The sequence below is a fragment of the Rhea americana genome, unplaced genomic scaffold, assembly GCF_003343005.1.
Source record: "Rhea americana isolate MKP2758 unplaced genomic scaffold, rheAme1 scaffold_331, whole genome shotgun sequence".
NCBI lineage: Eukaryota > Metazoa > Chordata > Aves > Rheiformes > Rheidae > Rhea > Rhea americana.
Window position 1 is genome coordinate 333,167 of NW_028186459.1, and position 14,975 is coordinate 348,141.

A 14,975-nucleotide genomic window follows, 5' to 3' on the forward strand; every position below is an offset into this window, starting at 1 on the left:
CCGGCGCTTGGCTTCGGCTGCGGCCGCGCCGCCGCGGGGCCGGGGAGGCCGGAGCGACCGGGGGGCCGAGGGGGGCAGGGGGCTGGCGCAGGGCCTTGCCCGACACCGGGAGGGGCCGAGCTTTGCCCCTGCCTTGCAGAGGGCCGAGCTGTAATCGAATTTTAGCTCTCAAATAAACTATTCACATTTTTCCACCGTGCGCACTCAATCACTTTAAGCAAAAAGCAGCAACAAGAGCAATGGGATGTGGTTGCAGCGGAGAAATGTGATCCTCCCCTGGGAACTGCCAGTCCTCCGAGGGGAGGGCGACACTGAAGGAAGGAATATCGCCTTTAATTGCTCCCCTGCACTACCGGCTGCCTCCAGCTCCGTAGTTTTCTCCTCGTGAGCGCCTGGCTAAAAACAAAAGCGGAGATAATGGGCCTGAACTTAGCGTTCTTCAATTTCCCTTCACGTGAAACTTCATCCTGGGAAAAGCAAGGGGCTCCGGCGGCATCCCATGCATCTCTTCATTTTGGGCAGCTGTGGTCAGAGACGCCCGGGCCTCGCCAGTCCGCCTCCCACGGACCCCCACATCGACACGGGCCTCAGCTTCGTGTATTTTCACGGCTGCTTCCGACTTGCCCAGGAGATGTTTGCGCATGACGCCACCCTCCGCCTCCTGCCGGCCGGGCTCCGGGCCCTGCGTATCCATGACCCGTTCATGACAGGGATAAAATCCAGATGTTGCAGTGCTACGTGCAGCTGGGTCATTTCCTTTTTTGGCTAAAAACGTGAGGCTCTGGAGGCTGACTGAAAGAGGAGCCCAGGGGCCCTTACAAAAACCTTTTGTGGTTAATCCCTGGAAACAGCACTGCAGAAACATGGGTTTGTGCTGCTGCTGCTGGAGGACAGACCCCACTGGGAGCCTCCAGGCTGGAGCTGCTTGCTCATCGCTTGAGACCCAGCAGCAGCAGATGCAGAGCCCAGTGCAGGTCACAAGGCAAGAGCAGCAACAAAAGCTTATGGAAAAAAACCAAACAAACAAACTTTAGCTGCTGGCACTAACGGGTGCAGGAGCCTTGAACAAGCCAGAAACACGTATGCCTATAGCCAGCGCTACAGTCCACCAGCAGCTCTGTGGCTGCCTCTGTCGGGCCAGCGGCAGCAGCTCCCGCGGGAGTGACGCCACCGCACCGAGGGGGAGCCGGCGCCGGGCGCGGGGGCCGGGCAGGCAAGCCCAGAGGAAGCTGTGGCAGCTGTTAGTAAACGTAAAGGAATCTGCGGAAAATACTTGCAGATGTTTGGGGAATAGACGAGTCCCCAGCTGATAAAAGGGAGCAATGAGCACGGACAGCTGCAGCCAAGGCTGCCAGGAGGAGTCCCCTGCTACCCCAGCCGGAAACCACAGCGACATCCCGCCCAACCCTCCTCCCAGGAGCCTGCAGGCGCTGGGGGGACGTGATTCAGCACCACTGATCCAGGCGGCCTCCTCCGGGTTATCAGCACAGAGGCACTGGCTACAGCCCTGGCCCGGGCCAAGTCCTGCCTGTGTCCGCTCGGTGGGGCCACTGGGGCACAGAGGGACAGGCAGCCCCACGCGGGCCCCTGCAGCCCCCAGCGGCAGCGAGAGCGACCGCTCTGGTGCCAGCTCCGGTGATACAGCTGTGGCACAGCCAGCGTGGGGGCGGTGCCCTGGGAAGGGGGAGGCACAGGCATGGGGGACACTAGCCTGTCCCCAGTGCGGAGTTAGGGGAGATGCTTGCAGGAACCACAAACCGCCTCTGCTCTTCAAGGACACTGTAAGACCCACGCAGGCAGCAATCCATGCTGCTGCCCAAGAAACACACAAAAGCAAGTGTCACTAAAACAGTTTATTATATAAAGCCTTAGGAAACATACAGGAGGCTGAGGTTTAGGATGCTTCCTTCTAGAGACTGCTCCAAGCTCCTTAGAATAGCAAATGCACAAACTCTGATTTGCCTGCATCAAAGCTTCCAAACAAGGGTTCAGTAAGGTTCTGAATACAGAATTAATAGCTCTTCAACATGCATAACATTCCACATTCATAAGTGAATCCTGTGACAGGGGGCTAGCCCCTTCATCCTGCAGTTTGGTTACAAAATGACAAATATTCATAACATGAGAGTACAAAATGGAAAAAAAACAAAACCAAAAAAACACACACAAGAAGATGCACTGGGAAAAAAAAAACAAACAAACAAAAAAAAACCACATGGCCAAGCAGGCAAGCAAGGTTGGCACAAATGCCCCAAGCAAGATAGAGCCAGGGCAACACAGAGGCAAGGCAAGGCAGGCACCAGTTCCCAAAGGGGCCTTAGGGGACCCAGGGCTGGCTCAGCCCACAAGCCCTCGCCTGAGGCTAGGATTGCTCAGCAGCCTGAGTGCTATTTTGCACAGTTAGGGCCAAAGCAAGGGACTTAGGAGATCCAAAGCTCTTCCCCAGGGGAGCCCAGATGCTACCCTTGCTTTGCTTTTTGTTTGGGGGCCACACTGGGGACGAGCATGGCTGGAAGCCAGGTGGGAGTGCTCAGCTCCAGCAAGAGCTGGCCAGGGATGGCCCAGCTCCAGCCCCTGGCCGACCTGCAGTGGCTCGCTGTGCTGCAGAGCTCCAGCTCAGCCTCAGGCCCTCCTCCCTCCAACTGCCCTGACAGCCACTGAGCACAGCGACAACCTGCAGACAAACCAAAATTAATGAAATGTCTTTGGTGATATTTGTGTCACCGCTGGCTGGACTCAGCAAGACAGTCCTTATTCTACAGTTCCCCATGAGAGGGAGCGAGCAGAAATAAAGCCCTCAGTGCTCCAACAGCCTCCAAAACACCTTTCTCCACTGTTTTTCTAGAAGTATCTCAGGCAGAATCATCAGCTCTAGCCCAGGTAGTTACAAACATGGCTAAACATACAACCAGCTGCAATGCTGCTTCAGGGCTGAACAAAACAGAGGCAGCTGCAGGGAGATGATGGCACAGACCAGAGGATGGGAATGAGGCAGAAAGTTGGTAGGGCTGGAGTGCTCCATGCCTGCTGGCCATCTGAGGTCCTTTTCCTTATCTGAGTACTTCCATGGAGGCATGCAGAGTAAAGGGCCTGGGCCCAGAAAAGGTGAGCTGGCCAGAGAAATTGGGATTGTTCCCCATCTGACATAATGCATGCTCTTCTGGCTAGGCTCCAGGGAGGTGTCCCCAGACCTTTGAAATGGGGCAAGGAGAACATTTCAGGCCCAGGCCATGCAACACCATAGGCCAAACCGTGCATACAGGAGAGGTGGTGCTGCAAAGCCATCTGCTATACAGCTGGCAAGGCCAAGCTGTGCAGTCCAGGAGCTGCTGCCTTGATCACACAGAGCAAATGGAGTGCACAGGGAAAAAGAAAGATCAGCGCTGTGCAAAAGAGGAGTGAATACATGCTACCAGTGTGCAGATCCAGCAGGCCAGCAGTGAAGCCACTGCTGCCTGCCATTTGCTCAGCTGGTGGCCCTGGGCTCAGCTAGTGCCCAATTAGACAGGAAGCAAAAGGAAAGACTAAATAATGGGGGATCTTAAAGCTCCTTTTCCAACTCTTTATTTAGCTTTGGCTCATAGCATAGCATACTCTAGCCTTCAGGGAGGGGCACAGGAACCTCCTGAACACACCGTGGTTCGGGGTCAGCCCCCATCTCCTGTGCCTTGTGCTTGGCCCCTGAAATGCTACTGGGGATATTTGGCACAAAGAACCTGAAGAATAGAGAAAGCCCCTGCCCCACGGCATCCTTGGAGGCTCATAGGTCGCTGCTGCAGTCGCGGCAGAGGATCTCATCATTGTCAGGGATAAAGCCTTTTCCAACCAGTGAGGTCTTGCAGCGGGCACAGTTAAAGCAGTTATGGTGCCAGTGACGGTCCTCAAAGGAGACATATTTTCCACCGCCAAAGCCTACAGGAGGGACAGAGTGCAGGGTTAAAACTGCTGAAGGAACCAGGACAAGCTTCCTGCACACAAATGAGCCTTGGCTTGCTTTTCTCCAAGTCAGCTATTCGCATACATCCCTGCACTGCAGCACCCAAGCACCCCACTGTATCAAATACATCTGAGGCAGGTATCCCTGCTCTATATAGGGCGTGAGGAGGAACAAAATGATTTTACACTGGAATTCTGCAGGGTTGAGATCACCGGGACAGAACCACCATTTCCTCCCCAGAGGAGAGCACAGAGCAAAGCTGCATCGTCACCGCAAGTGACGGTCTCAGACAACTGGGCTGGCAAGAGCTTCCAGCAGGGACACCTGGAGCAGCCCCTTCTGAGGCAAATGCTAACAAAACTCTAGGAAAAGCCCTTCTGCCATCAGCTTTGTGCAGGTTCCCACATAGGTCCCATGGGCCACGTCCTTCCCCACCCGGGCACCGGTCAGACATGGACGGCAGCCCCCATTTTCCTGAGACAGCAACACACTGGCAAGCACCAAACAGGAAGCAGGGTGCCCCCGAGCCGCTCTGTCCCCAGCTGGAGTCACCATCTGAGTCACCAGCTGATTCATGGCTCTGTCTGCCTTCTCAGGAGCGAGAGGAGTCGCAAATGGAAAGGTCAAGTGGGGAGGACAGTGGCAAGGCCAGGCCCTCTCAGTGCGTTCTGCAGAAGAGCAAGCCCTGCTTCCCCCATCCACAGCAGGTCCGGCAGGTCTAGACTACTCTGCAGCACAGCTGCTGCTCCAGCCACAGGGGGAAGTCCCTGTTTTTCCCTGCTTGTCAGGACTCTTCCTACAGGACCTGTTACATGGCAACCAGCCCCATACAGGGCAAGCTAGAGGCATGAGATCACACTGTGAGGGTTCATCTTAGCAACATTTACCCCTGCACACCAAGGGAGAAGAAACTCCCCTTAAGGGGCCACAGCTCACAGCTTTAAATATGTAGATGAAAGAATACAAGCAGCCCTAGGATCACTACAACAGAACAATCCTTTCTCACAGGGTCCCTGAGCAATCAGCTGCCATTGTCTGAGAGGATCTTTCGCTTACCAGCACTTGTCCCTGGGGAGCCTGAAGTGCCTAGTAACATACTAGCAAGCCTGCACGGTGGAGACCTACATGAACACTACATGTATCTGGGTCATGTGTGAACTCCAGAGGGCAATTTCACCCAGAGTGACTGGAAATTTCACCTGACTGGAAATAGGGCGGGTCCTGCTCAGAGGGAAGTGCCCCATAACCAGGGCCATTCTGCATGCTCACCTGTGATGGGCTTTGTGCAGGCACTGCACTTCTTGGCGTAGAGATTCCCAAAGCACTTAACACAGTAGGGGTTGTCATCCTGGGAGGTGAACTGCTGCCCAGCCAGGGGCATCTTGCAGCCCGTGCAGACGAAACACTCCTTGTGCCAGGGTTCATCCCGGTAAGTCACTCCTCCCTTAGTCAGGGACTGTGGGAAGAAAGAGCACAGTGGTGACTGCAGGAAGGAGGCAGCAGCACATGAACAGCAGTTAGCAAGGGTGCTGGCATCCAAACTTTGCTCCTGCTGGGGCTGAGTCCACGTTACTGACTGTGGGTAGCAGCAGGAGTCCTCAGCTCTTCCTTTCTAGTTAAGATGTGATACAGAACAACACAGGAACCAACTGCAGCACGTTTACACTATTTTTCATGGCAGGAGTGAAGAACACAGCCCTGGATCAATGAATTTGGGGCCTTTGGGCTGTCAGGCCATACATACCTTTTTGCAACGAGTACAGCGAGGAGCAAACTTGCTCTCGTAACAGGGGACACAGTAATAATCCTTCTTGTCCGGGATGAAGGATCGTGACCCAATGGGCTGCTGGCAGCTGCTACATATGAAGCAATGCTCATGCCAGGTTTGTCCATTGTATTCCAGCTTGCGGGATCCTGCAGAGAAAGCCATTCTCAGTGTGACATGAGGGTACAGCACATGGGACCCGGGACATGAGGAGGTGGCTGCACTGAATACACTGCAGCCCTGCACACGAGGCTCTTTGCCTGCCAGTCCAGTCACCGAGTAACATGGCAGAGCATGGGCGCTGCAGAGAGCTGGCGTCTAGGGCTGGGCCCACCCTTGCAACAGCGCAGGGAGGGCTGTGGGAACATGCCCCTAGCACCAGTACAAAGGCTGTGGCCGAGAACCTGCAGTAACTTACAGCTAAAGACTGTGCAGGAAAGGCCAGGCAAAGATACACCTTTGCCTCAGGCCAGCTCTGGGAAGTTCACACACCTTCAGTCATTCCCTCTCATCAGCACATGTCAGAAAATACCCAGGAAGCCCTTTGTTATCTCCTCCCTAACTCAGTTTCCCACAAAAGGCGAACAGACACAGGCTGCTGTGGTGATTGCATTTCAGGATCCTGCTGTCTTGCCAGAAAACCATAGTGCCCAGCCTGCTCTGTGCAGTACGGTGGGGCAAAGGGCAGAAGCTCAGCTCTTGCTTGCTGCCCTGCATTGAACCCTGCTGCCCCGGGTGGCTCCGTTGGGACTAGGAATGACTGCAACACTTGGTTCTGCACACTCCTACCTGGCATGACTGTCTTCTCACAGGCAATGCACTTTGAGGAGAACTCGTTGCAGTAGCAGTCATTGCACAGCAGCTCCTCACCCTGGCAGGTAAATGGCTCATCAGCCAGAGAGCGGTCACAGCGGAAGCAACGAAAGCAATGCTCGTGGTAATGGCGATCCTCATAGTATAGTTCCTGGGGAAGACAGCAGGAGATGAGAAAGAAAGGGGACTGAATGGCCTAGGGGACAGGCCTGCTGGCCTCAGGGTCCCATACTCACTCTGCAGTCATGGCCAATCAGCTCTTTGCACTCATCACAAGTGTTGGCAAAGTGGGCATCATAGCAAGGGATGCAGTATGGGCCATTGTCCATCTGGATGTACTTGCGCCCATACAAGGACTCCTTGCAGTTGTCGCAGTCAAAGCACTCTGTCATGGTGCCAGTCTGAGGGCCTCCTTCACCTGCTAAGGGATCAACAGAGATGCTGGGTCAGTGTCAGCTTACACTGCCCGAGATGTCCCCTGCACAACTCTGCCATCTCCAAAGGGCAAGGTCCACAAACCCCTGCTAAGGACTGCACTGTATGGCGCTGCACCACTCAGTGGCCACCAGCAGGACGGGACAGAGATGCGAGCTGCAGCATCTGTTCCTTGGCTGCATGCACTTCCAGGAATTGCTGTGTGCATTCAGGGCCTGTGATGGACCTTCAGATGAATACCATTGGAGCACCAATAGCCAGCACTCAGAGAAATCTAGACACAAAAGCACAGAAATGAACTTCTTACTGCCTGTCTCCCTGCTAGGAAACAAAGGGTGAATTATGACCAAAAATCTTTTTGCATGAAAAGTTTTGATTCAGCACCCAGAACAGGTCCACATGGGTGTGCACCCACAGCCACATGGGAGGGACAGCCACCTTGAAGGCAATCAGTCTAACAATAACCCCTTCACAGATCCAAACTCGGCTGCCCTCAACCGCATGTCCCCTCAACCGACAGCAAAACTTTTCCTGACAGCATGTGAGCCAGTGTTTTGTCTGATCTAGTTTTCAGCATCTCAAATTCTGGAATTTCTCCAGAACTTCAAAGCAGCTGCTCCACAGGGAAGCAGAAATCAGGCACCCCATGCTATGCCCAGCTATGGAGCTGCATCCTAGCAAATCTCTCTGGACATGTAGCTCCAACTACAAACATCCTTGAGGGAGAAAGTTGGAGGAGAGTATATGCTTTACATGCAACAGGCTGTTCTGGTTTTGTACACACATCAGACATGTTTCATTGYCCCCATCTCCCTACAAGATGGGAGGCTTGTGGAGAAATTTCAGACAAAAAAAATCACTTTATCTCAAAAATTAATTCCAGAATAAAAGCATCTTCCTTCTGTTCAATTTAACCTGTTTATTCCTAAATATGGAATTCTTCACCTGCAAATCACACCCTTCTTTAATACCAACTTGCTGTCAAGTGTAGACAAGCCCATGGAATTGCATCTAAGCAGTTGGCTGCACAGAACCACACTCTGCAGTTTTCCTTATGAAATCACCCACTTCAGAAAGAGCTATTACGGCACAACCTACAATTTGGTGCTTAACAGGGCAAGGAGCTCCCTGCCACTGTCTGCCCCTCCTTCCCCATGGTCTTCCAGCTGCAGCGAGTCCTTTTTCCTACACTGGAAGGCAGCCTGGGGGCAGGAGCCAGTATGGAGGGCTCTGACTCACCATGGCAAGATCACCGGCACTATTCTCGGTCTGGCCACACAGCTCCCAGCTGTTGTCAAGCCTGGCAAGCACTGGGATAGGGCTGCTGGTGAATAAATCTAGTGTTCCCATATGGCTACGTGACCAACAGGCTGTGAACAAAGTTCCTTTTCAGATGATCCCATTAACCAGCTGCTTCCCTCCAGCCAGTGGCTGCCCTTCTGGTCACTCCTGCCCCCCGGGCACAGCTCAGGGCAGGCTGGCCCAAGCAGCCGTGGGGCTGGAGCCTTGCTCTGGAGCCAAGAAGCTGCAGCACGCTTGCTGTGGTGAGGCCAGGGTCCCTGGCCAGCTGCCCTGAGCTGCAGCACAGGAAACCTGCTGGGGACCAGGGCAGGGACCACGCCAGCTGCTCCCGTCTGTGCGTCAGCTCCCTGACGCCTGGCCCCGGGGCACCCACAGCACGGCACGGCACAGCATGGCTCTGCCCGCGATGCCCACCGGCCTGCTGCTTCCACCCAGCCTCCCTCCTCTGCACCTCGCTTGCCTTCGCTTCCTGAGGCCATCTGGGACGTTTCTCTCTGGCAGAGTGAAACCAAATCAAAAACTCTCCTCCTCCTCCCAGCCCTGTTGAGGAGAGCAACTTTCCAAGGTGTGTCTGTAATAAAAGGGCCTCCAGAAAGCACTCACACCCTGGCAGCTGTGGTATTGCCCAAGCAGGAGCTGCTGTGTTGCTTGGTGAGCTGTGCTTTATTGCTGTGGCTGTACAATAAGGGGGCAGAGGACATCAGAAAATACTAAAGAAGGAAAAATTTGATGGGAAAAGCCTCAGATCTTCCAAGTGACATGGATTCCGATCCCAGTCTCCTGGGAGCCACTGACCCAGGCTGTCCCTCCACAGGTCTCAGTTCCCATGCTCAAAAGCAAGGGGCGGCTCTTGTCAGCGTCACAGGGGAAGGAGGTGGTCCGATAAAACCCGTGAAGGGCTCACATGCCTCTGACCCATGGACAGCCCTGCAGGGGCAGGGACTGCTGCCTTGAGAGTGCACTGTCCCCAACACGTGCATTCCCACAGACCTGTGCCAAACACCAAAGGCGAGAATGCTGCGGAGCAGCGTGAAGCCGCCCTACCACAAGTGCTCCTGGGCCAGGGCACTGTGCATTTGCCAAATTCAACCCTGCTCCGCTGTGTTGAATCAAGATATCAAGATACCTCTGCGAGCATAAATAATAGGTCTTTGTTGTCTCCYCCACCCTCACAAACACACACACAGAAAAAGGTCAAGACAAGAACATTTCAATCTCAAATGCTGTTTGTCATTCACCTTCCTGCCAGTGCCAATTCCCTTCTCCCTCCGTGGCCAAGACCACCTTGCACTCCTGCTAATCCCTGCACTGGCATAAACCACAGGCTGGCACACACCAGCCATGCCACAATGCAGACGCCTACTGTGGGCAACACCATTGAGTGTCACCTGGTATCATCTGCACTGCAAAACACAACACAGAGTGACTGTGGAAGAGGAAATTAAAACCACAGAGCCTTTGGAGGTGCCCTTACAACTGACCTAGCATACCTTGTTCCATTTGCCTCCTCTTTTAGTAGCTTCTCCTGAAGTTAGCCTAGCTGTTACACACTGTTTGAGCCAACCTCACATTCTCCAAGCTGAAGAGCCCAGGCAGGCCAGGAAATGTGCAGACTGCCAGCACGGTAAGTCCCAGGGCCCTTACGTGGCAGACAGCTATGAGAACATACAGGATCAGACTCCATGCTGCCTTTTCCAGAGAAAAAAGAGCAGGCCCAGGAAGTTTGCTCAGGGTTATTTGTGTTAGATAAGCTGCAAGGAAGGGATGTGTTTGCTCTTTGTTCTGGTCTCACATGCCGTGCTGGGTAGGGGTGTTAAACCTCTACGCAATGCCAAAGCAAACACTGCATCCTCACCCTTGAGGAACCAGCACTTCTGGAGCAAGTTTATGGAGAAGAGGAAGGTGAGACAAAAGAAATAGAGCAAAATCCCACAACGCTTACTGTGATTATCATGAGAAACTTGGAAATCATCTCTATGCATGCAGAAAAGAGGTAGATTTTAAAAAAGTATTAAAAACAAAAACATAATTGAGACCCAGACTTAGAAGACACAGTACAGGCAGTCACTATGCATGCTGATTAGCATGTTTCCCATACTCTCCAGCCTGTACCATCCTGTGAACACTAAATGTGCGCTAAGATGAGGGAGGTAACACCTTCAACTACCAACCAAGGTGTTGCCCTAAAATGACAGGATTCCAGCTGCAGACTCTTCACTTACAGAACTGCTGCTCAGAGCTGTTTTCACAGGCTCTCGCCACATCTCACAGGACGCAACACTACCACAGAGGCTTCCCCACCATACCATGCCCTGGCTGGCAGCCCAGCCCGCCTGCCGCTGCAACTCACCCAGCTCCTGCAGACCACCATGCTGCTTCCCACCTGACCACTGAACTTAAAAGTGCATTTGCTTTTATTATTTCAGTGGCAAACAGAATGAAACAGGACATGCTGACCAGGCTGACCATCATCTGATCAGGCTGATGCCTCTTGGCCACAGCAAGCACTACAGTCAGCAGCCAGCACAGGATAAGTGCAGCCCCGTGGGACGAGGTCTACCCAGAGCCAGCCCCTTGCCCACGGGACAGACAGTGGAGCTGGACCCGGGGTATTCTCTCAGCTGTCTCACTGGCTCTCTGAGGGCAAAAATAAACAACAGATCACATGCCTGCCAGCTGTCTCCCCTTCCCCTCTGAAAGATATACTTGTCCTCACAGAGGAAAGGAAGTCCAGTTCCTCTCCTGTGCCCAAAAACCAAACAGCTTTGGGAACGAGAGCTCCTCACAAACAACATTTGAAACGCTCTGGGATGCAAATCTGATCAGTCTGGAACAGAGCTCAGAATAGCTTCATGCATGAGAAAGGTCAGCAATCCATCAAGGACACACAGCAGAGTCCACTTTCTAATTAGAGAGCAACATGCACGTACCACCACATTGGTGTCATTGTCCACAACAACCCAGCAGACAGCTTAGCAACAGCCCCAGGAGATTATTACTGTGTATAAACTGGAGACCTATTATGCAAAGGAGGTGATACAGACTGTCTAGCGCCAGGCTTTCTGCTGGATGCAATCACTCATGAGTTTAATCAGCCTTTTGAGATGATTCCTGCTACAATGAACTCCTCCAGCCAGAGGTCTTGCTTATATGGTGAACCAACAACCTTGTGTAACTTCACACAAGTTTGTTGTTTGTTGTCAGGTCACAACCAGCTGCTCCACAAAGTGATCCTACAGCAGCCCATATGGCTATTCCTAGGAAAACACTTCATCTTTCCAGGACACAGGAATAGACCTGCTTTTGACTGTGTGTCAAGTTCCTGTCTATTCTCATCTTCCCCGGGCTGCTCTGAGCACAACTTGTGCACTGGCAGTTTATAGCTAAACAAATATGCAAAGGAGAAAGCACAACCTTGCAGGGAGAGGCAAGCATTACCCATGTAAGTATGAAGCTGTCCAGAAGACAAGGCTTTGGAAGAAGGTTCTCAAAGTGCTTCAGGTCAGAAGAGAAAAATAACACTTTTTGTTCCTCGGCTTTTCAGACTCATTATAGCTCCTGGAATCTGTGTAAAATTGCTGTCTGTTGCCGACTCTAAAAGGGAAACCAGCTGCTGCTTGTCTTGAGGAGCAGCTCTGGCCCATCAAAGCCAGGCCAAGAACACTCTCAGTCTCTTTCCTGATGCCGTTCATGTAGCTCTGCTCAGCATTACTGTCACTCTCCCTGCTGTGGAGTGGGCCAAGGCCAGTGGCAGCCCAGGGCCGTGCATGGCTAGCTCCCAAGAGCCCACTCGTTCCTCTGCACTGGGTTGTTTGCACTTCCCTGTGCCGCTGCCTCTATTGCTAATCTCCACCGGACTTCCAGCGTCCCCAGCACAGTTCTGGATGCTGCCTGTGGTATCAGCAGCCATCGGCAGCTGCCTGGGCCCCTGTGGGCAAGCGAGCCTGCAGCAGCGTGTGTCTGCAGGCCAGGGCGCAGAGGCAGCTCCGGGCTGCCCTGAGCAGCGAAAACGGCTGCAGGCCTCACGCAGCAGGGGCGACGTCCCATCGGGTGTGAAAAGGGATCTTGCTTTTAGGTGAGAAGTTGGAGGAAGCTTGCCAGAGAGGTGCTGAGTATTTCATCAGGGCAAGCAAGCTGGATCCAGCTTGCACACAGCATTGTCAGGGAGCTGTGTTGTGTCAAGCCTTCACCCGCCTGCTCTCAGCTCCACTGAGTCACACTTCCTGCCCTCAGATCTCACCTCCAAGATCCGGCTCCAGCCCCAAGCTCCCCACGGACAGCTTCAACGTTGCAAGCACCAGGGCTGCTCCAGGGGCCCTCATGGCCGTGGGGAACAGAGCCTCCCCAGCAGCATACTCCAGCAGCTTACCTGACTCCCCCACTGCAAGCATGGCTGGAAGACACTGCCCATCATTTCTCCAACAGAGGGAAGATCTCATGCCTATTCTGTGGTCCACCAGCCTGCCTGCTGGAGAGGAGCGGATCAGCTGGGCACAAGGCTGCACTGCTCTCCTGCCTGCGCAACAGCACTGCCAGGCAAACCGCCTGCCAGTGCTTACACTGGGTTCTGCTGAGAGCAGCACTACCGGCCTGGAGGATGGGTGGCCATGAGAGCACCCACACAGGCCACTGCCGGCAGACTAGTCATACCTAGGAGCAGCTGCCTGCAGAAAGGGAAGGCAGAAGGAGGTTATTACAAGTGCAGCCAGAGCACTGGAAGGCCACATATCTTCATGCTTAGCCCTATGGCTATGTAGTTTGGAGGAAGAGAAACAGAAGATCAATTCAAACAAAAATGGTGAAAAATGCCAGGCTTCCTGTGGGCACCCATCGTCACCATGTCCATCCGCCCATCAAAGCCCCAAAGCAGGGAGGAAAGAGCACAGGCTGACAAGGAGAAAGGGTGACACCTGAGGAAGGCAACACCAATTCAGCTCTTGCTCTAAGCTTATTTTCTTCAGGGAAAGTTAATTCTACCAGGGTCAGAAAAAGTCTAAAAGTCCATACTATGCCATCACAAAATGAAAAACTTTACCTAGAAAGGCAGGAGAGAAAAATTTTAGTGTTAAAATACATTAAACAGCTAAAAAAAAAAACTAATAAACTATTTCAGATTCTGAATGAAATTCTCCCTTGTCAGAGGGCAAACTTGGATAGATAGCACAACCACCAATAGCAGAACTGGCATGATGCATCCCATATTGTTCCTGATGAGGAAAATGAATGTTTGCTCAAGAGATCAGCTCTTAATCTTATTTTAAAAATGTATACAAAATGAGTTAAGCCAGGGGTTTAAGTACATTCTTTACATTCAACAGGAAGTCAGGAATTGAAACCATTTGAGCAGTTTGGATCTGTCATGATTCAAACAGACCACTTAACTGAAGGAGGAAAAGAGCAGATGAGTAAGAGATGAACATATCAGAAATTCCTCCCAAGCCAAAGAAGTCCTTTTTACCAGACAGTTAGAAAACCTATGGCTTTCTAATTGCCAGAAGAGTATTATCAATCGCTTCTTCTGCCTATCAAGGGCAGAAGAGGTTTGGGAGGTGAAGAAACAAGAAGACCCAAGCACCATACTGCAGGACATTCCCTTGCCATGTGCAACACCAACCAAGCAAAAGGAGCCTGCTAACAGCTTGCAACAAACAGGTTTGCTACAAGGGGACTTGTAACCTCTATAGGGCTGCAGGCAGCAGCTGCAGAGATGGCCAGGGTGACCATAATAGGAAGAAAGACAGGAGAGCCAAGTTTCAGTGAGCGTGACTGAGCACAGGAACTTTGGTGCGATTAGAGGAGCAGGGAGGCTCAGTCCTGGCAAACGGCTGCTTGTATCAACTCTTAAAAAGGAGTAAAGAGCAAGCATGCAACTGCTTGCTGAACTCCTGCTCCCTTCTCCTCACAAGCATGTTAGTCATTCTCATTTAAGAGAGAAGGGCAGGCTCCCATTTAACTATGGTAACAGTGATGTCAAAAAATTAAATCTCCAGAGCATTTTCCCCCCAGTTACATGTGCTTCTATAAAAGGTGAATTCTGCCTGGCTGTCTCTTCCCCAAAGAGAACCAAAGTGAGATTCCCTGGCATGAACTGCTCTGTGTCACAGTGCTAACTCTCGTCACTTCAGACATCAGGTTCTCTTCCAAAGGGCTCCCTCTCTCTGAAGCCCCTCTGTTCACATTACACAAGTCTGCCAGCCCCCCAGAAATTTTCCAGAAATAAACTGCAATAGTTATGAAAACACCTGAGGAAAAAGGCGGAAAAGATTCAGAAAAAGCTAAAAAGCTACTAAGACCCTGAGCTAGTGGGCTTACTGTCAGGTTCTACAAGTAATAGTTGGATGCAAGAGTAGCTTTCAAAGTCTTTCTCCTGAATATTTTCAGTTTCTATAGATCTCTCAGTCCCATGCCTTAGGGTGCCTCTACTGCACAGCCAACCTGTATTCTCAGTGCTGGGAGTAAAATGTGTATGCCACACGCTCCCTGGCAGTGCATCGGCACAGCTGACCACATGATTAAAACAGCTTTCAATAAGCAGATGATCTATTGCTATAGGAGTTAGTCAGAGAAACGCCCCAAAGCTAAGAAAAAAACAGTAAAGTTTCAACAGGCAGAATGGATACACAGGAAGGTAACTGATGAACCTCAGTGATGACAAAATAAAAACCCACCTGAAGCTCTGTAAAAGACTTTTTTAAAGTAGTTTCAAGAAACATGATTATCCAT

General features: G+C 52.1%; 2 protein-coding genes across 6 annotated transcripts in view; both read right to left on the reverse strand.

Annotated features, from left to right (window-relative positions):
* Positions 1 to 694, reverse strand: part of SF3A3 (splicing factor 3a subunit 3) — a 10,451-nt gene extending 9,757 nt beyond the window's left edge. The window contains exon 1 of the mRNA XM_085311109.1: positions 455 to 694. Coding sequence (XP_085167235.1) covers positions 455 to 694 — 240 coding nt within the window. The remainder of the gene's footprint in view (positions 1 to 454) is intronic.
* Positions 695 to 1,838: 1,144 nt separating this feature from the next.
* Positions 1,839 to 14,975, reverse strand: part of FHL3 (four and a half LIM domains 3) — a 30,738-nt gene continuing 17,601 nt past the window's right edge. For 3 of the 5 annotated variants that reach the window (XM_085311097.1, XM_085311095.1, XM_085311094.1), the window contains exons 2-6: positions 6,752 to 6,936; positions 6,492 to 6,666; positions 5,682 to 5,851; positions 5,207 to 5,393; positions 1,839 to 3,912 (exon numbers count right to left, since the gene is read on the reverse strand). In XM_085311097.1, coding sequence (XP_085167223.1) covers positions 3,761 to 3,912; positions 5,207 to 5,393; positions 5,682 to 5,851; positions 6,492 to 6,666; positions 6,752 to 6,907 — 840 coding nt within the window. In that variant the 5' untranslated portion in view covers positions 6,908 to 6,936 and the 3' untranslated portion in view covers positions 1,839 to 3,760. Of the gene's footprint in view, positions 3,913 to 5,206; positions 5,394 to 5,681; positions 5,852 to 6,491; positions 6,667 to 6,751; positions 6,937 to 7,034; positions 8,468 to 14,975 lie in introns of those variants that run through there. The other 2 variants (XM_085311093.1, XM_085311098.1) reach the window with 2 other exon arrangements.